We start from the raw sequence: 21,541 nt of genomic DNA on the forward strand, positions 1-21,541 counted from the left end.
TGTCTAGAACATGGTGGAGGTCTCCCGAATCTGCTCCCGAGGCCCAAGGCCGGGTAGGATTCTCTCCTGGCCTCTTATCCCTTCCTGGGGAGACCTGGAGGTTATGCATCAGCCACCTCAGGGGCTGCTACTGAGGATCTTTGTGGTTTCAGAGAAGAGCTCAGCCCCAGGGGACACGGAGAGGAGGAGGTGGCCTGTGCAGACCCACCCTCATTTCAAGGGATTCTGCTTCACCCTCTGGTATCATAGTCTGGGCCTGATATTTGCACCCCAGTTTGTGATCTGGTGTCAGTCCTGGGCTGGCCTGACCATTGAGAACTCAGAGGTGGAGTTTACCTTTAGTTTCTGAACACCCTCTATGGGAAACACTATGGTGCTCACACAGGTGCAGGTTCTACCCCGGGTCATAGCTTGTGGGCCACAAAGGTAAAAAAAAATTCCTCCTCTATCAAGAGCACATGGATTTTCCAATGGCATCATGGGGTGTCATATCTGCTCTTGGCCAGGAGCTTCTATGGCAGGTCATAGGTGCTGTGCCTTGGTATCCCCATTTTGTAGTTAGGAGTAGGAAGAGATCAGATGCAAAAAGCAATATTGCCATATAAGAGAATGAAAGGGGGCTTCAAAGTTGAGTTACTCTTCAAGGGAATGTTTGTCACTATTAAGTTGTCTTCAGTTTGGGAAAAATTTGTAATAAACATCTGAATTTATTAATTTAGTTGAAATTAGTTTATTGAGAAAATCACCACGTTGCAGGCACTGGGAAAGGGAAGAAGAGGATTTTTCAGTCTCTTCTCCCTTCACTGAGGGAGTTTAGTGGAGGGAGAAGGTGGGAGGATCTTCCAGCAAGGAGGAGCAGCTGTGTCTGGTACGGGCTGTCAGCACAGGGTTGGAGGAAGGAGGAAACGTGTGATCACAGGGAAGACGGATGTTTGTGGACAGTGACAGGACATTAGTCTCATGAGAGTGGGCCAGGGCATGGGTTGGTGGGAGACAAAGTGCCTGAGCTGTATTGGAGAAATAGGCAATGTCTTCATGAGCAGGGTCTGTCACACACATACCCTGAAATTTATACCTGAGAGTGAAAGATGACATTATAGGCAAATGACAAATGACCTGGTTAGAGGATCTGAAAGAACAGGAAAACCAGAGGGACCTGGGATTCTACCTGAGTTCAGGGCCAGTGTGGGGTTTCTCCTGAGGTGAACATTTCTGGGTACAGAGGGTGAGGTCAGGTATGGTAAGAGGCCATTTCCAGGTAGTAAGTCAGGTTCTCTTGGCAGCTGGTAGGCACACTGAGAGGCCTCCAGGAGGAAGATGCTGACATAGGAACAGGTTAGCCTGGGACCTCCCAGTGGGGGCTGAGGCCACTCAGGGCAGTGGTTATTATCCCTCCTCACCCCCCTAAACAATCTAAAGCCACAGGGAGACTAGGGTGCTACATGTGCCTCTGGTCCTGGTCCCCTGTCTGGGGTCCCATGTGGGTGACCTGTCACTGCTTTACCAATACCCCCACAGATTGGCTGAGCTGAGCAGGAACATGTGTTAGAGGTGTACCTGACTGGGAGGGGAGGCAGGGAAATGACTGCAGGTCCCCATTCCCTGAGAGGGAGAGACAAAAAGATGGTGGCAGGTGTGAGGAAGCAACAGTCACCTGCACCATGTGAGGAAGGCCACTCGGCTGAGAGGGGATGTAGGACAACCTCAGCCAGAATGTTCCAGGTTCTGAAGAAGACAGCTTCTTCCTCTCAGTTCTGGCAGGTGTCTATGGGGAATGCTGCTGCACTTGGTCATGGGACGATCTGAGGGCTAGGGAGGTGCCAGTCCATTCATTGTCATGTTGATAAGAAAGGCTTGGTGAGAATATCCAGATTATAATCCTTTAGAGGGACCTTTTGTGATCCCAACTGGAAAAATCCCTGGAAATATGATTTCAACCAGAAATCATCTTTTTCATTCATTGGGTCAATAACTAAACTGTAGATGAAATATTCCAATCATACATGCCATGCTTTTGTGAGGAGAAAAAGATTTTCAGTTCTGTGTCTCCCCACTCCATGGAGATATTGCCCTGATTCAAGGCAGAAGTGGACATGGGGGAAGCTTGTGTTTCCTTCTTAATTAATTCATCACCTGTCATTTTGACCTTATGAAATTGCTCTAAAAATCACAAGTCAAAGAATCATGAAGAGAAATTATTTATGATAGAGATGTATTCAATTCTTGGAAGAGACCTCTCCCCTCCAAGTGCCAGGTAAGGCCTGAATGCAGATGAAGCCACCACACAGGGTCAGCATGGGGGGTGGGTGTGAGTACCTGTGGGTCAGACCTGAGCTAAGGGTCAGACCTGCTAGTGCAGGAGATGGGATTTGGGGCAGTGGAGGACAGTTGTGCCAGAAGGAAGACCCCTAGGTGGGATCCAACGTAGTGTCTGCACTTTTTCCACAGTTCCTGTTAAACCTAAGGAGGGAAGGGCCTGGGGCAGCAGGGACCTGTTTCCTGCTTTATGAAGTGTCTGTCAGTCCTTAGGATGTGGGACACCTCATCCAGGAACCAGAGGAGACACAGCCTTGTGGGGCCCATCCAGGATGTCTGTTATTAAGGAGAAGAGGAATTCCCGGGACTGTGCTGTCTGAGACAGGTGTCTCCCTTCCTCAATGACATGTGATTACATCTGAGGCCTGTGTGATGTATAATGTACAATGACATCCTAAATCTTTATTATATACTATAAACCTGACTCCAGTCCCAATAGTCAGAATAGCCATCCCCCCTCACCACTGTTCATTAGGATAAACAGACCAGAGGATGGAGAACCTGCTGGATTCTCCCACCCTGGAGGGTCAGGCCAGGACCAGGGAGGTCACCTGATCCTAAGGCCTGACCAGCAGCTGCTCAGAGATGTAGGGAGAATGAGAGCCAGGCCATGGCAGGAGGGTTTGTGTCCCACTGCCCATCTTTACCTATCACCTGAGTCACTGATAGGCACTCCCACCGCCACATTAGGTAGTTCAGCAATGGTCAGTCTTGTCTTGGCCCTCAGTCCTGGTCATGCTCAGGGAGGCTATGTTCCTAAGTTCCATCCTCAGATTTGGACCCAGATGGTTGCTCATATCTGTATGTATAACCAGCTTGGGACCAGGCTTGCCTTCTGCTGGTACCAAGATGCATGTTCACGCATGAGCTTATCCCCAGAGCTGAGGATCCTGGGCTTCCCCAGGGCCACTGACAGGGATGGAGGCAGCCTCAGATCAGGGGAGGCATGGAGCTCGTAAGACAGGAGAGGAGAGGGGCTTGGAGGAAGAAAGGGAGGCTGGGTCAGAAGCGACTGGCCCCAGCCTGGAAGGGAGGGAATAATGTGGACACAGGTGAGTGCAGGGCCCTGACCCCATGGACCCTGGATGGGAGAGAGCAGGGCACCTGTGTCTCACATTGTGTCTCCCTGTGGGCCTCCCACCTGTGTGGGAGCAGCCAGGGAGCAGGAGTGAGGCCACACAGAGTGTGGACCTGGGACTAAGAACACTGCAGGCTCACCTGGGAGCTGTTCCACATGCAGATGCCTGGGCCCCACCCCGACCTGCTGCACCTGCAGCTACATCTTGTGGAGACGCCCCCCTCCCACCCCATCAGGGGACTGTGTGCTCACTGAGCTTCACAAGCTGAAGTCTAGGCCACTGTGGAAAATCTCACTTCCTCTGCTTATCTCCTATTTGGCCACCTGGGACATGGGGCTTAACTGTCCTGCTCTGGTCACGTGGGCTTGATTCAGATTCTAGATCCTGTAGTGATGTGGAAAAAATTAAAGAATAGACTATTTCACCAGCCACATGGAGTGTGTGCTGTGGATGGGCTGAGACCCCAGGGAATATGGGCTGCATGGCTCTAGTGGCAGAGAATGTGCCTTGTCTGCTTTAGGCTCCTCCTGGGGATGAATCATCAGGAAAAGTGGGGGAGGCACTGCCTGGAGTGAATCATGGTGACTATTATGGAGGAGCTGAATTTCTAGTGCGCAACTGGGGCAAGAAGAGTGTCTCTGGATTCAGAAGATCCCCTAATGCTCCCTGGGTCTGCATTACAGTCATAAATGCACCACAATCCAATTCAGCAGGTCTGCTAATGGACTAACTTTCCAGAATGAAGGTCTAGTCCTACCAACGGGCAGCAATGGCGACTAGCTCAGGTATTTGCTGTGGGAAGGGGATATGGGGTGAGTAGTGAAGATGGACATTATAGACACCCCTCTGAGCACAGGGTAGTCACAGAAATGAGCAGCATAGAAGTAACATGTGTTTCTTCCTAATGTCGTAAGGTGTGTTTGGATATATATTGACCATAAGTTTCTGTTCTATTCTCCTGTCTCATCCCATTAGCATCTAACATCAGATGTGTTAACAATAGTTAACTTTATATCTCAATATTGAAGTTATATGATATCAAATCATCTGGGACAAAAATAAATATCCCAGCAGAGAAAAATGTATTTTGTATCCTCTTAAAGGCTGAGCACATTTGTGGGGACTGGACATGCACATTGGGGATCTGGGGGAGAAACCCTAGCTCTGTGTGTATACAGCGGCCTCTTCAGGTCTGAGAGGATCCTGTCAAGGATGCTGGCTATCCTGGATTGGGTTCCTGGAAGCTGACTCTGAGATGGAGAAATGCATGTGCAGGAGATCTGGAAGGAAGAGGGAGGTCAGACTGGGCAGAAGGAGAAGTGACCCACACGGAGTGAGACATCAGATGAGGCCTCATTCCCGCAGGGAGCTCCAAAGCTGGGACCTTTCAGGACATGTGAAAGTGGGGCAGGGCCTGGGCCTCTAGGCCTCAGGAGATTATTTAACTGAACCTCTCTGAGAAGGCAGTTTTCTGAAGCAAGAGTCCTTGGCAGTGAGGAGCACCCCTGTGAGCTGTCAGAGGCTCCAGGCAGTAGTGGGTGAGTGTGTGAACCCAAAAGACAGGGTGTGGGTGACCCCACGGTGTCTACTGCACTCAGGTGAAGGTGGCTCCACACATGACACCAGGGCTTCAGGACCTCAGGTGAAGTGGGAAATTTGGGGCTCTAATCCTTGTCAGTTGTGAGAGCAGTAGCCCACAGCCACCACATGGAAGTGCAGAGATAATGAGCACTGGACGAAAGTCTCCCTGTGTCTTTTCTCCACCCAGGCCCTCTGTCCCCAGTTCACACCCAGGCCCCGAGAAGCAGGGAAGCCTAGTGCTGTCAGCTGTAAATGCACTCCTGACCCTCCCTGTGCAGAGTCAGCCTTGGGAACTGGGTGGGGAGGTCTGAGGACCTCAGATCTGGGGACCTGAGCCAGACCTGCTCTGCTTTGTGCCCAGGCCTCCAGGGACTGGAAGAGAGTGTGACACAGACAGAAGGGGTTTGTGTCTCACTTCCCCATCTGCCTGTGTCACTGTGAAGATCATAGTTGCTCTCATATGACTGACAGTAATAGTCAGCCTCGTCCTCGGCCTGGGCCCCGCTGATGGTCAGGGTGGCTGTGTTCCCCGAGTTGGTGCCTGAGAATCGGTCAGGGATCCCTGAGGGCCGGTTGCTATCCTTATAGATAATCAGCACAGGGGCCTGGCCTGACTTCTGCTGGTACCAGTAAGCATATTTACTTCCAATGTTGTTTCCTCCACACGTGATCCTGGCCATCTGTCCCAGGTTCACTGACACTGATGGGGGCTGAGTGAGCACATAGGAGGCCACGGAGCCTGCAAGAGAGAAGGTGAGAGGTGGGTTTCCAGCCTGGGGTGTCATCCCCTGAACACTCCCACCTGCCTGGCTTAAGCTCCAGTGATTCTCTAGGCCCCAGTGTCCACTCTGTTGTCATCTTAGTCCCTGGGGCCCATGGGCCCGCCTGGTGGATGGAGCCTTTGAACCAATGAGAACCAACCCCCCTCCTTTCCCTGGGCAGGTGCAGCCCTTCAGGGCTCACACAGATCAGTGAGCATGGTGGGGGGATATCTCCCCACCAGCCCCCCATCCCACAGCAGTGTCTTGAGCATCCTGTCCCCACTGAGACTCCCCTGCTGAGCTCAGAGTCAGGACCAGGCTTGTCCCAGAACCCTGGGCCTGGGGTGGGTATGAGCCTGGGCACAGCACCTGTGCAGTGAGCGAGGAGGCCGAGGAGGAGAGGGATCCAGGCCATGGTGGAGGTGCCTCGATTCTGTTCCCTGAGGTCCTGAGGCTGGGCAGGGTTCCTCCCAGGCCTGACTTATCCCCTTGCTGGAGACACCTGCTATTCATGCAAATCAGCCAGGGCTCAGGGGCTGATGCTGAGGGGCCTTGTGGCTTCACAAATGGGCTCAGCCCCAAGGAACACAGAGATGGGAGAGGGCAGCCCTTCAGATCCACTTTCAGCCCAGGGGATTCTGCTTCACCCTCTGAGCCCATAATGGGGTCCACAACTGCATCCCTCTCCTTGTCCAGGCTCCTGGTTGGGTGTGGCCATAGCAGAGCTCAGAGTTGGAGTCTGTCTGAATTTTCTGAACTTATTACAGAATGTTTACTCTTTAGATGACTGGAGGAACTTAGGTCAGTGAAGTGTCCTACCCCAGGTCTGTGTTGGGGAACTTCAGAACCTGACCAAAATTTCTCTCTTGTCTAGTGCACGTGGAGTTTTGGGGGAACCATTGAGGTGCTGTAGGATTGTGTCCTGATGGAGAACTTCTGGGACAGGTTATCCATGCTATGCCTCAGTATCCCCATGGTGTACTCAGTGTCAGGGACAGACCCAGCTTGAGGAAGTTTTGATCGAGTTTACCAGGTATGGGCCGGGCTGGAGAGGCAGGAATTACTGGATCTGTGCTAGAGACAGGAGCACATTGTACAGGAGACATATCTGAGAGACACTGAACCAGTAGCTTACACCAGAGTCAAAGGTGATGCCATAGACAACCTACACTTTTCAGTCAAGTCTCATGACTAACCCTCCCTGCATATGCCCTGTTGCCCAGACCCTCCCCATGTGCAGGGGGCTTTGCCAGGTGATCTCTGCTGCCCCCTGGTGGCCGCTCCACTTGACCGCCCGAGGCCCAGTGAAATCCTTTGTCCGGGGGGAGATTCAGAACCCAGTGCTCAGATCCTGATTCCCTGATCCGTGGACTGCTGACCCCAGGGAAGGAATTCCTCTTCTCTGCGGGGCCTCTGTCAGCCTCAAGACCAGGCAGGAGGAGGTCAGGTTATCCATGCAAGTAGGAAGAGGCTCATGTGAGGAGGAGGAGGAGGCAGGGCCCATCTGCGGTATCACTGCTCCTGTCTCTGGGGAGGTGGGTGGCCGTGGGAGTGGTTCTGCGGCGTGACACAAAGCTACACAGAAGCCAGGACTGCCTCTAACTGGCACTGGCTGCTGGTGTCGCCAATAGTGTGATGACGGCTACTGCTCCCAAGACAGAGGAAAACACTCGTCCAACAAACACTAATTCAGATCCGCTTAGTCTGGGACACATTGCATCCTGGGAAATCAGTGTGAACAGGACACGGGCCCTGGGTCAGAGTTTCCATTTAGGACTGCTGCAGCAGAGTGGAAGTCTTGCTTTGTTGGTACCGGAGACAGTCTCCAACCTCTCCTACTTGTATCTCGTCTTCCATATTCATTTAGAAACCACACTATTGCTATTGTCAAGTCTCTCTTGAGACGTCAAGATTGGCCCTGTGGCCAAGAATTGGCCCCTTGAATGTGTCATTTGTTTGGGGATCTTTTGGGGAACTTTTACTCTTGTGAGGGAAGAAACAGAGTAGATTTATGCAGTGCTCTTTCCTTGTACTTGGGTGTGACAACAGGGAAAAGCAAAGCCTCCGTAGTAGTGATGGTGGGACAGAAAGTGAGCAGATGTGGGAGCTCACAGAATTGTTGCCTACCAGGAGAAATACAATCTGACTTCAGCCTTACTTCTGCGGGAGAAAATTAAACACCTGAGTGTTTATGTCTCTGATTCAGATGTGCGTGTGTTACATTAAAAACTTCCTGACAAATTAGGATAAAAATTACCACAAAAATCAATTAATAAATAAAGTGATATGGGAAAATATACAGTGTTGGATGGTGTGCAGATAATGAACTGAAATCATACAAGATGAGAGGCAGGTGCTGTGTGGTGAGAGGCTGGAGGAGGCCTCTCTGGCAGAGGTGACTTTGGAGCTGCTGTCAGGATGGGAAGAAGGAACAAGAACTAAGGAGTGTGTTTGGGGTCAGTTGCTGTGGAGAAGAGTCTGGTTTGTCTGAAGATGCAGGGACAGTGACGACCTTAGGTGTCTATGATTCAAAATGGTTTGAGCTCCAAAGTGATATTTTTTTTTACAAGTTAAAATTTTGAGGGGCAGGACTGATGTTCAGAATTCTCATTGTTGTATGTTTCTAGGAAAGGTGAATCACAAGAGGAATCCCTGTGGAATTTCCCTGAAAACTGAAAGGGAAGCAGGAGCCCTTTTGTTACTGACCATCCCTGTGTCTTATCTGTGGCTCACTGATATGTGTGTATGTTCTGCATGACATCAAATTCCTGCCACACATGCTTTATATTATATATTTATACACAACATGTAAGAATATATTTGTGAATATGTATGCATATATATACTAATTGGGTCTGTGTGTGTATGTTGGTAGATTGTGTGTGTGTGTGTGTGTGTATGCATATTTGCCATATGTACACATATATTCTGTAGAGATTCTGATCTCTGGATTGGGTACCTAAGTTGTAGTTGATGGGATCCTTGCATTGGTATGAGGCCTGCAGTCCCATTTTATCAACAATGAGGAAGTGGATGTGGTCACTGTAATGAATAGCAGGACCAAATTAGTGTTCAGACTCATTTGGCCAAGGACATTGGTGTCAGTTAACGATGTGTTCCTATCACAAGAATAGATGCATAGCACACCATTTTTTTTTTTTTTTACATCTGTATAAGCAGAGAGCTTCATTTGGCAAATACTTTGGCTTCCTATTGAACATAACAGGGAATGTATGCCCCTTATAAAGCACTAAAGTTACATGTGACCTGAGCTGCCTACATGAATTGGGTGTTACCTGACTAACCATGCATGGATTTGGGCATTCACAGCAGCTCTCCATCATTAAACAGAAGAGGTAAATTTGAGGTTAGGCTTCACCAGGTCATGAAGGCACAGTTGAGTTGCATGAGGAAGAGGCCAGATGCCCATGACCCCAATCCCAGCTGTATTGTCTTTTCTCTGTCTCGCATGTCTGTGGCCCAGTGGGGACAATCCTATGACCAGCTGATACAGAGAAAAAAACAGAGGGCTGGCTTACAGACGTTCCTGTAGGGTATGCAGCCAACTTTGAGAGTTAACACTGCAGCCCTAATGTGGGACCTTCCTGCACAACATGGGTGGGGAAAATTTTCAAACGTAACATTTGAGCCGAGTAGTTGGTTCATTTGTCTGGACAGAGAGAAGGTCAGAGGTGGCTTTATACTCACCTATAGGCTCTCACTCAATATTTGGCTGGATGTTCAGAGACTTGAAAGAAACACAGTAAGAAAACTGGTGAAAGATGTTTGAGGAAGAAATATGTGAGGTGAACACTCCCAGTGAACACAAAGGTGGATGCTAATTGTGTCTCATGAAAATGCCTACCATAGTGTGTCCTCAAAATGAATCAATGTGAATAATCAGTTGGATAATGTGACACGTATGGGGAAAGTGGTCACCTTTCTTCTCCATCTACTCCTGAACTTGTTCAGTGGACTCCATAGCAAAGTGCCCGTGTTGGAAGTTGGGTGGTTATTCATGTGGATTTCACTCATTAAAGCTGACCTGGCTGTGGCCACTTCTCAGGACCAGTATGCAAACAGCAGAGACCAACCCTGAGTTCCCAGTGTGAGACCATTTCCTTGGAAATCAGCCTAGAGCCTGCTGGCAGATTCATTACATTAGACTTATTATTCCATCATGGAAGGGGTAGCTCTGTTATTGGAATAGACCTCTCCTCTAGATAAGGGACTTCCTTTCTTTGACTGCAATGCTTCTACTGAAAATATTAACCTTGGACTTGAAGAATGCCTCCCCCACTGTTCTAGTATTTCACTGTGACTTCTGTCCAAAGCTCTCATTTTATATCAAAAGAAGGGCTGCAACGTGCCCATGCCCATGGAATTCATTGGCTCAACCATCTTCCCCAACATTCTGAGACAGCTGGCTTGATGAATAGACTAATGGCCTCTTGAAGACTCACTCACTGTGCCAACCACATGGCAGTACCTTGTTTGGCTTGGGTAACATTGTCCGGAAGGTGATATTTGTACTAAATCTGTATCCAATGTGCGGTGCTGTTTCTCCCATAGCTAACATTCATGGGTCCAGGATTTAAGAATTGGAATTGGGAATGTCTCCACTCACACATATTCTTGGTGACCTGCTACAAAATTATAACTCCCTGTCACCACAACCCTACACTCTGCTGCGCTAGAGGTATTAGTTTTAATGGATAAATGTTTCTACCCAGAGACACTGCAATGATTCTATTCAACTGAAAGCTGAGACTTCCACTTGTCACTTTGAGCTTCTTATGCCACCATGGATGTCTCTCTGTCTGCCCTTTCAGCAGGTCTTCCATCCACAACAAATACCATAGCCTAAAACATGACAGCCTCATCCTGCCTCCTGTGTATGGCACTCCTGGTCCACAGGGTGCAGAGCCAGCCTGGAGGGCTGGTTTGGGAGTGAGGTCTGGGAATTGCAGATCTGGGCGGCTGGGCCAGGACTGTTCATGCTTTGTCCAAAGTCCTCCTGGGGCTGAAGGAGAGTGTGACACAGAGGGGGAAGGGATTTGTGTCTCATTTCCCTGTCTGACTCTGTCACTGTGAGCATTAATACCAGTGTCTCACACCTGACAGTGGGAGCCAGCCTCGTCCTTGGCTCTGATCCTGCTGGCATTTAGGGTGGCCATATCTTTGAAGTTTGAGCCCAAGAACCAGTCAGGAATCCCTGAAGGAGGCTTGCTATTGTCATATATGACAAGCACAGGAGTCTGTCCTAGCTTCTGCTGGTATCACTGCACACCAAAGGTTTCTATGTTGTCTCCCTGAGAGGTGGTCATGGCCATCTGACCCCAGGGCCTCTGACAATAAGGGCGACTGAGTCAGCCCACTGGAGGCCTTTCAGGAGCCTGGCCATGGGGCTGGGCTGGGCCCTTGGAGAGACACAAATGAAACCTGATTCAAGGAGAGGTGGCCCTGTGGCCTCCTGGATGACCCCTCTTGCTTCATGTCTACTCTGCCTTCCCTAGATGCACTCTGGTCCCACCTTTATCATGTCATTAGAATGAGAAACTCTCTTTCTGATGTTTTTTCATCATGTTGCATGTGGGAGTTACTTGTTATATAAACACCTGCTGTTGGAGATTCATCATGACTTCTAGTGAATTTACATGTGGTTATTTGATCTCTGACATCCCCATCCCACAACAGACCAGCAACTGGCATGTCAACACTTTGATTCCTGTTTTTTTTTTTTCACCCATGTTTCCTGTAAACACGTGGAAGGTGTCAGACACCATCTCTGACTGAAGAAACCTCTTCAAGCACTGTGTCTCTGTGAGGGTCACCAGAGTCATGTCTTTGGTCACATTGTGAGCTATGGGGACGAGATAGTCTGTGGTCACTGCAGGGAGCTGGATCCTGTCCCGGAACACTGACATCCCAGGGGCCAGAGCTGTGGTCTGAGGCTGGCAGAATCCACTTCACACTGGAGACAGTCTCACAAGGTGGCTGCAGACCCTCCCTTCAGTGACTGGAGGCTCTGATCGGCCCACCTCCTGCCCCTGAGACACTCCTGAGCAAGGATGCTGATGCTTCAGCCCTCGACCCGAGTCCACCTGTAGGTGGGGAAGGAGAGGCAGAGGGTGAGTGGTCAGGATAGCTCCGGATGTGCCCATCACAGAAGGGTCAGCTCCTGGGACTTCTGCTGGACAGTGAAGTGACTGGAATTTCCCAGTTGAGGTAATCACTGTGTCAGAAATCCTTTCGGTGTCCTGGATGACACTGTGTGTCTGACCCTCAGAACATGGTCCCTGCAGCCTGAGAAGATAGGTTGGATCATCCCCACTTTCTTCTGATGACTGAACCCTGGACAGACACCCCCCAGGCCTGGTGTCCCTGTGAGGCTCCACCTGGGCAGCCCCAGCCTCTGTCCTGCTTCTCCTGCTGCAGCTCTGCTGCCCCCTGCTGGTGGAGGACAACTCAGACCGGGAGCTTCCCTCCTGCAGGTCAGGTCACCCCAAAGCACCTGTCACCTGAGAAAGGGTGTGGACCAGGGAGCCCAGCCTCCCCCAGGCAGCTGCCCCCCCTGCTCTCCCCAGCCCAACACACACAGGTCACATACACGGTGCAGGAGGCAGGACAGGTGTGGTTCCTGTACGTGTCCAAGGGTGAAGTGCCCTAGCCTGGCCCTTTGTCTTGTTACAACAGGGTTAGTGCAGAGTAAATTTTAGTGCGTTTGGAAAGGGCCGCAGTCCAGGAAACCTTTGTGACATACTATTACTACCCATTTCTCTCCATTTAGGAATCAAGTCTGATGTGTCCTGTATCCCAATGAGTGCAGTTGGGTCACGGTGGAACAGGTGATGCTTCTAGCACTAAAGTTCACGTGTGCACCTAAGTCTTCATTAGGATTATTACTATCATCTCTCCTACTGCCATTGTTACTACAGCCCTTATCACTTGTAGTTTGGGGCAGGAGGTTTTCTACACTAGCTTAGTTGGTGACCCGAATGACACAGGGAATTGGGAATTCGGAGCTGGATATGCAATTTCACATCATAAATGTCACAGTTTTGCTGAGCCCTTTTCCTTGGATTTCTGCAGAGGATGGACAGATCTGTCAGAATACCGGACCAGCACCCATTGACTGAGACCCTGCAGTCTCTCTTTCAATAATTAGACTCTGTCAATATTTTTTCTCATTCAATTTGAAAGCAATGTGATTCTGACGTCAATATAATCTTCCCCATTACATGGAATGTGAAGTTAAGGTCCAGAGAGACTAGTTTCCCAGAATACAGAGGAAAACAGTGTGATCCAGGAGTGCAGCCCAGGTGTACTGGATTCAGACTCTGGGCCCTTTGGAGCACAGTTGTCCAGGGCATGAAGGAGGGAGGGTGAGGCCAAGCTGGGTAGTGGGGCTTCTGTCGCTGGACCCACTGCAACCCCATCCTATTCTGGCCTATAAAGGAGCCTCCTCAGCCTGCACATAGGGACAGTCAGCAGGATTGTGTCTCAGGTTAGACTTGGAGAATCTGTGGAGCCGGTGGAGGCTGTTGGCTGTGCAGGGACCTGGTCTAGGTTCGTATTATTGTTTGGTTTTCTCTGTCCCCCAGGCTTGGGAAAGTGACAGAGGTCTCATGGCCACTCTAAAATGAGGCACCTGAGTCTTGCAGGGGACAGACACAAGGCCTTCGGGTTGAGGAGACCATGGGGCTCTTTCCCTGGGGCCCACCCCCTGCAGTACCCTCTAGACTGACCTCAAGGTCAGGGTCATGCTCAGGGCCCTGTGGGGACTGAACCTGTGGGTAGGGCCTGGAGGGAGCATCTGGGCAGAGAGTGAGGAGGGAGAGCAGGAAGTTCCAGGCCATGGTGGGGACCCCAGACTTCTATCTCCTGAGCCCACTCTGAGACTTGCCACTCAATGTCTCCCTCATGTCCTCACTGGTCCCCATGAAAATGCTCCTTCTCAGGCTGGTGGAGAGAATCTCAGTGCTCCTGGGTGGGCTTCATGGATCTGGTTCATGTGGAGCTATGCTCACCTCTTGGATCTCTTAGGGGAGCTCATGTCACTCTGTGTTTGAATATCAAAAACTGCAGCACAGTGAGGGGGACGTGAGGGCATTTCTGTATCTTTTCTCACGAAATGTGCACTGTGGTCATTTGTTTCCATTGTTGTGTTCTTTAAAACACACATTACATGAAATATTCCACCATAACCATTTGTAAGAGTTCAATTCATCTTCCTTGATTCTCTGTCTGTTCTGTGAATTTTTTATATCTCAACTGGTGGAAAAGAATCAGGTGGGAATTTCGTCCTGAACTTGTACTTAGCGTCATTTTATTTACTGTAGGTTTCTTATCTGTGTGATGTTGTTAAAGCCAGTTTGACAAAATCGTCTTTCAGTTGTCGTGCTTGGACCATTTCCTGGCTCTGGGTAGCAACCTGCTACCAAGTTATATTGCATCCTGCTGTTTGTTTTCTCTATGCTCCATGTTTACTCTGTTCTCTTTTTACATTTATCTCTTGTTCTTGAATAATGGAACATTTTTTATGGTCCATTTCATTTCTCTTTTTAGGCTTATTATCTGTGGCCCCTGACTGTCTGCGTTCAGGCGATATTAAACCTCGTGACAGAGAGGATCACATCCTTAGAGCACACTTCCAGCTCGCTCTCCTCAGTCCTGCGGTATGAGTGTCATCACCTCACTGTTAGCTACAGTGTAAATTCCAACATCTGCAGTTATTAGATTTGCTTTAGATGGTGATTTCTTTTTCAAAGAGAGGTAAATAATAAACATATTCTTAATGTTTACCTCTGTAGCTATCATTTCTGACTCTTACATTCATTTTGTAGATTCAGATTCTCTCTGGAATCCATTTCTCCTATGGGAGGGAAGTCCAGTATTATTTCTTGTATTGAGGGTCTGCTGATGATCAATTCTGTCACTTTGGTACATCTGAAAAAATTTATAATATCCTTCATCAGGGAAGGATAATTTCCCTGGATAAAGAATTAAGGTTTTTCTTTTTCGTTTTTTTAAAGATGTTAATCCACCGCCCTCTCTCGTGCATCTCTGCTATTGAGAAATCTGTTGGAATCCTTATCCGTATTCCCCTGAACCAAGTAACTTTCCTCTCTGCCCTCTTTTAAAACTCTTTTTCTCTGCCTTAAAAAATTGGATATTGATGGGTGTTGTGTGTACTTTTTACCCCCATTGCTTGTGCTTGGGTTTCTCAAGAATTTGGAATCCACAGGTTTTGAATTTTCATGACATTTAGAACCTTTGTGGTCACTAATTCATCAATATTCTTTTCCACCTCCCCTCCTTCACTCCCTGGGGACACAATCACATGTGTATCCGTTGCTGAACTTTCCTACTCTCAGTGGTGCTCTAATCACTTTACAGTCATTTTGTGCCTTTCTTTTGCAGTGTCCATGCTGCGTTCATGTTCAATCACGTGTCTGCACGTCGTGTCTGCTGCTAATCTCAATTCTTGTGTTTGTAATCTGAGACCTTGTGGGTTTCATCTCTAGTAGTTTGATTTGGATCCTTTAATTTTCTTCTCTGTCTCCTCTTAGCATTTCTGTCATTCAGACTAGATTTGGGTTAAAGTCTGCAACATCGTCCTGACTTAAATCCACAGCCTTCTGTCCTTCCTGCAGCTTCCAGACCTACCACCCCATGGCTGTGCGAGACATTTCTCAACGTCATTGTCTCTCTCTCCCACTGTCTCTGTCTCTGCATCACAGATAAATATGCACAGACCCATACATGACACACATGTTCTATTGGATCTGTATTCTCTGGACTGTGCTATGTAACGCGCCTCATTGGTTATAACCCTTTATTGTTAACATAGTATTATTTTAATGGTTTATTTTGGGTATACAGTCCTCAGCTCCTAACTATAAAAGTGTGTCCCAGGCCATGGAATCATTCACACTGTAGGATAAGGATGTCATAACACGGTCTCATCTTCCTTACAATTTCATGTGTGGTTTTTTTTTTTTTGTACATCCGTCATATATCACACACTGCTCTAGATTTTCTTTAAACACTTGACTATCTTTTATAAATATGAACCACTAAACTTATTTTTGTATTTACCCATGGAGTTATGATACCTGATGCTTTTTCTATCTTTGTGTGTATTCCCCTTTCCCTCTGTCACCCTTTCCTTCTGTCTGAGGGGCTTGTGCCGAGGGTCTGTGGGTGTTCTGAGAGGTTTGCGGTCTGAGAAAGGATTAGTGTGTCTTCCCTTTTCAATGAGATTTCCCCTGGGTAAAGGCCAAATTTTACAGGCATTTTCTAGGGGGATTGTGAAGACATTGCTCCCTGTTCTCTTGCTTACATGGCTGTAATGAGAAATGTGCTTCCACCATGAAATTGGTTCCTCTGTAGGGAACACATCTCCTCTCCGGCTGTGAGAGTGTCAGCATCACTCGTTTCTAGCAATTTCCTCAAGATGTGTTCTGTACTGTCTTTCATGTCCCCTGTGCCCAAGCTTTCTTTAGACTCTTGGATATATTGGTTTATGGATTTCACCAAATTTGAAGCCTTTTTATAGATTATTTCCTCACCTATGTTTTATGAACCATCAGTTCCTTCTCTTCTCTCCCTCTGTTTCTATCCTGCACACTCTCTGGGTGCCCTGAAGTTGTCCTACAGGCACTGAGCTTATACTCACTTTTTTTCTTAGGTGTTTGCTTCTGTGTTTCATTTTGAATAGTTTTAATTGCATGACATCAAATTCACCCTTCTCTTCTTTTACAGCATCCAATCTGCTGTCAATCTATCCAGTGTATTTTTAAATTTCAGAACATTTCATTACGGGAGTTTTAAAGAAGTTGGTCTTTGAGAAAGGTCTTCCATGTCTGCTCCTCAACACGCAGGCATTCATTCACCCACAGTAACGGAGGAAATGTTGTTCTAATAACTGTTTATGAATCCCTTGCTGATCCACACTTTGCAGAGCCTGCCTGGTAGGTGAAGAGTAAGGGGACAGACTCCAGACCTCAGATCTGGGGACCTGGGCCAGACCTGCCGATTGCTTTGTGCACAGTCCTGCTGGGACTGGAGGAGAGTGTGACATAGATGGGAAAGGGGTTTGTGTCTCACTTCCCCATCTGCCTGTGTCACTGTGAGCATCACCACTGTTATCATAGGACTGACAGTAATAGTCAGCCTCGTCCTCAGCCTGGGCCCCGGTGATGGTCAGAGTGGCTGCATCCCCCGAGCTGGAGCCAGAGAATCTGTCAGGAATCCCTGTGGGCTGCTCACTATCCTCATAAATGACCAGCACGGGGGCTTGGCCTGGTTTCTGCTGATACCAGTTAATAATACTGCTTTCGAAGCTGTCTCCCTCGCATGTAATCGTGGCCGTCTGTCCCAAGGCCACAGACACCGCAGGTGGCTGAGTCAGTTCAGAAGCTGCCATAGAACCTGAAAGAGAGGAGAGTGCATCTGAGGATGAGAGTCTTATTTTCAGAGAGTACGTACTCTGCAGTGTCCTCTGTTCTGAGCAGAAAGTCAAAGTCAGGCTGATCCCTGGTATCTCTTGGGGGCTGAGCATTGGGGAGAGGCACCTGTGCAGAGAATAAGGAAGGGGAGCAGGAGAGGAGTCCAGGCCATGGTGGAGATGCCCCAGGCTCTGCTTCTGAACCCACAACTGGGAATGGGGCATCAGAGCTTCTCTTAACCTCATAAAGGGGATGTCCTCATGCAAATCTACTTCCTTCTTTGTGGCCTTTTTGAATGGCTCCCTGCTAAACAGAGAACAGCTGTTACTTAATTTACATGGGCCCTAAAACCAAAGCCTGTACTCAAGATCTCCAGAACTCTCTCTAAAGTTGAGGGGATAACACTGACCCCCTCCCTCCAAGACATGCACACACATTCAGTCTTTGTCTGGGGCTTCCTCTCTGGGCTTGTCAGGAACACCTCAGTCATCCACTGTAGTGATGAGATCCATGGGGTAGGGCTGGGAGTTCATGAAAACAGAGTTTGTAGAGACATTGGTCATACTGCTGTGTGAGAGGCCAGAATTCGATCATTTGACACAGTGAGTTGTTCATGCAGTGTTGAGGCCGTTTTCTGTTTGTTTGTCTGTGTTTTATGTGTTAGAAAAATACGTAGGAGAAAATCACCAGGATTCAGGGCTAGGCAAGAATTTTTTGATGAAATGTTTAGTAAAATGAAAGTTTAATAAATTGAACCTCATCAAAATTAAAATCTTCTGCTTTGCAAAAGTTTCTAAAGAGGATGAAATAAACAAGTAATGGAAAACATTTGCAAAATACATCCAACAACTAGTGTATAGAGTATACAAAGAACTATCAAGACTAAATATTAAAAAGAAACCATTTAAGAAATGGGCAAAAAAGTAAGCATTTCATCAAAGACAATACAGAGATTGAAGTAGCACAGGGAAAGATGTTCATCATTAGCCATGAGAGTCATGCAAACTAAAACCACAATAAGGTATCACTACATACCTATCAGAATGGCTAAGATAAAATATTGTGACAACCCCAAATGCTGGCAAGGATGTGAAGGAATTGCATCACTCATGCATTGCTGATAGGAATGTGAAATGGTGCAGTCACTCTGGAAAAGAGTTTGACAGCTTCTTAAAAAACTAAACTCGCACTTACCATGCAACCCAGCAACTATACTCTTGTGCATCTATTTCAGAGAAATGAAAACTTATGTTCACAGAAAAACCTATGCACATAATTTCACAGCACCATTATCTATAATAGCCCCAACTGAGAACAATCCAGATGTTTTCCCATGGGTAGTTGATGAAACAGACTTTGGTACACCAAAACCATGGAATACTACTCAACAATGAAAAGGAAGGAACTCTTAATGCACACAACAATTTTGATGAATTTGCAGGGAATTATGAAGAATGAAAATGGCAATCCTCAAAGCTAAGTAATGTGAGATTCCCCACCCCCTTTGTTTCTTTTTCAATATCACTTCTGAACACACAATATTTTAGAAGTGGAAATGAATTATTGGATGGCATGGGTAGAAGCAGAAAAGGGAACTTGAGTGGGGAAAGATGGATGTTGTGATAAAGGACAATATAAGGGGTCCTTGTGGTGATGGAGCTCTTTTGTATCTTGACTGCTCTAATGGATATACAAAGCTACACATGGGTCTAAATCACATAGAGCTAAATACACAGACACACATAGACACTGAAGTACATATGAATACAAGAAAACCTGGGGAAATCTGAATGTTAAAAAAGGGTGACTATTTAATCAACCAGTTCAACAACAAGATAAAAAGATGCTGAAAAGATATTCAGTATCATAAGTTACCAAGAAAATGAAACTTAAAAACATACTGAGACATCAGTCCAGACATACTAGAATGACTGTATAAAAACAAACTGATGGTCTTCAGTGCTAAAGGGATATGGAGCAACTTGAAATCCCATCAATGCCTGGTGATAATGAAAATGCAGGGGAGCCTCAGTCAGTTAAGTATCAGACTCTTTAATATCAGCCCAGGTCATGATCTCGAAGTCATGAGATTGAGCCTCACATTGGACTCCAAGCTGAGGGCAGAGCCTGCTTGGGATCTCTTTCCCTCTCTCTGAAACTCCCTGTGTGCTCTCTCTCTCTCAAAATAAATAAATTAACATTAAAAAATAGAAAATGAAAAATCAAGCATTCACATTGGAAACTAGTTTAACAGTTTCATAGAGTGTTAAATATGTATCTATCATATGACCCATTAATTCCATTGCTAGGTATTTACCCTAATGAAATGAAAACTTAACATCCACAAAATAACTAAAAAATGTTTTAAATGTTTTATTTGAAATTGTCATAGAGTTGAAACTGGAAATAACCCAAATATACCTTAACTGGGGAGTGGATAAACAAACTGGTTCATCCACACAATAGACTTCTACTCAGCAATTAAAATGAAATGCACTATTAATACTTACAAAAACATAGATGGATCTCAAATGCATTATGCTTAGTGAAAGAAGTCAGAACCAAAAGGCTACCCATGTATGATCTCATTTATATGATGTACTTGCAAAGTGCAAACTGTAGGGACAGACAACAGACCAGAAGTTGCCAGGGTCTGTGACTAGAGGGAGAGTCCATTGCAAAGGGGCATTGGGAATTTATGGGTAATTGAGTGACCTGTCATATACTGCTATAGTGGAAGTGCTTACACCTCTGTGTGCAGGTTGTCAAAACTCAAGAGAACTGAAATATTCACTAAAAGGATAGTTTTTAGTGTATGTAAATTGCAACTCATTTTAAAAAGGGGAGAAAAAAGAAAGGAAAGGAAAAGAAAGGAAAGAAAATAAAAAGCTGTGGTAGGCAAAGATTCCCAGGAGCAAACTCTCACTTAGAGATTAGTGTAGGAGGTCTAGACAAACCTGAGAATACAACCCAGAGTAAAGGAAAAGATGAAGAAACAGGTATGAGCAGGGAAGGACATTGGCCTGGGAGATTGTCACAGCCTGGCCTGCAGTCGAAATTGTGTGAACTCTGATACAGGGTGTGTTCTTCATTGTCCTACAGAATAGGGTGAAGCATCCAACTGTCATCCCACCCACATGCGGAGGTCACCAGATGCAGGCTGCCATCAGGAAGGGGGCATGTCGCTGGAGTGCCAGCTCTCTTCGGCACAAGTAGGTCCTGGAGCTGCAGTTGCCAACATGCCCCACCTCTGGGAAATGAAAGTTTCAATCCTGTAGGTAAAGGTCAGGGATTCTGGTTGTCACACGGGACAACTAGTACAATCACAGACTCAATATCATTATTTTTGGTGTTGTGACCATTATAGAACAAAGTCAGCAAGACAGCCAGACACACACACAAACACCCACTCTAGGACAGGAAAAAAATTTTGGAAAGAGCATATGAAAAAGGAACACACAGCATAGGATACAATGGGATGTTAGAAGAATTAAGTAGAACATGACTAATGGGGAGTATTTCAGACATCTCCAGAGAAAGAGATTGAGAATGAGAACTTTTGATAACTAGTGAGAATGGGGAGCTGGTGAGGGGTGGAAAGGAAGAAGGGAGGGTGATGCAGAATGAGTAGGGGGGAGTGGGGAAAGGAGACTTCTTTGAACACACTCTCACTCTTGGCTCAGCATGCCTTGCCACCCCTGTCTTATCACCTACATTTTTCCTCCTGGCTCAATCTTGTGACTTGTTTCAGATGCTCCCTGAGTTAAATTGTAAATAACTTATCAGGCCCAAGAGATTCCCCAAATGAGACAATGGTACTAAAGGACTTCCTTTCTGGAGGACTCTAAAAGGCCACAAGCTACACAAGAACTTTTGACATATATTTTCATTCCTGGTCTCAGGATCTCCTAGCAATTGGTGAAGGCAAAAACCACTGATGAGGAACAATCCAAGAAGTGATATCATTTTTCACACTGGTCATTACTCATTTTCACATGACAAGAGCTGACCAGTGTCTCTTACTGAGACCCTGATCCTGCTATAAACTTGACAAATAAAAATGGCTACTCATGGAATTCTTTAACCCCTTTTAACAGATGATTTGTAGTTGGTTGTCACTCTCCCATTGGTTGGGTACCATCTAAGCATGACAGGGAATGCTCTTCATCTGCCTCCCTTTTCCATTTACTGTCTGTACTTCACAGTGTGTCCTTCTGTCTGTCCACTTAAGGCTACTGGATCACTTCTTCCAAGTTATAAATACCAGAATTCCCCAGGAGGGCTTGGAGGTGGTATGATTCACACTACAAGTTTGGATAGTATTTCTCTACCATCCTCTCTACTGCGTTTC

At 47.0% G+C, this 21,541-nt stretch overlaps 3 protein-coding genes, 1 long non-coding RNA gene and 2 gene segments (V, D, J or C); 1 reads left to right on the top strand and 5 right to left on the bottom strand.

Annotated features, from left to right (window-relative positions):
• LOC106988627 (immunoglobulin lambda-1 light chain-like) overlaps positions 1 to 21,541 on the bottom strand; it is a 308,524-nt gene that overhangs the window by 212,264 nt on the left and 74,719 nt on the right. The gene's annotated exons all lie outside the window — the stretch shown is intronic.
• LOC128312485 (immunoglobulin lambda-1 light chain-like) overlaps positions 1 to 21,541 on the bottom strand; it is a 442,895-nt gene that overhangs the window by 188,937 nt on the left and 232,417 nt on the right. The window lies entirely within an intron of this gene.
• Positions 1 to 21,541, bottom strand: part of LOC106988621 (immunoglobulin lambda-1 light chain-like) — a 505,411-nt gene that overhangs the window by 175,508 nt on the left and 308,362 nt on the right. The gene's annotated exons all lie outside the window — the stretch shown is intronic.
• The window catches only part of LOC106988734 (immunoglobulin lambda variable 5-39-like), a 603,934-nt gene that overhangs the window by 161,399 nt on the left and 420,994 nt on the right, over positions 1 to 21,541 (bottom strand).
• The window catches only part of LOC113595120 (uncharacterized), a 251,930-nt gene that overhangs the window by 147,681 nt on the left and 82,708 nt on the right, over positions 1 to 21,541 (top strand). Inside the window, exon 10 of one of the 3 annotated variants that reach the window (XR_008291856.1) lies at positions 14,306 to 14,512. The exons of the other annotated variants lie outside the window; for them this stretch is intronic. This is a non-coding gene — a long non-coding RNA (uncharacterized LOC113595120). The remainder of the gene's footprint in view (positions 1 to 14,305; positions 14,513 to 21,541) is intronic. 3 annotated transcript variants of the gene reach the window in all.
• On the bottom strand, positions 16,617 to 17,463 carry LOC128312486 (immunoglobulin lambda variable 3-25-like). The segment is given in 2 exon segments: positions 16,617 to 17,173; positions 17,317 to 17,463. Coding segments are annotated over 2 exon segments (588 nt in total).

This window comes from Acinonyx jubatus, chromosome D3, assembly GCF_027475565.1.
Source record: "Acinonyx jubatus isolate Ajub_Pintada_27869175 chromosome D3, VMU_Ajub_asm_v1.0, whole genome shotgun sequence".
NCBI classification, from domain to species: domain Eukaryota; kingdom Metazoa; phylum Chordata; class Mammalia; order Carnivora; family Felidae; genus Acinonyx; species Acinonyx jubatus.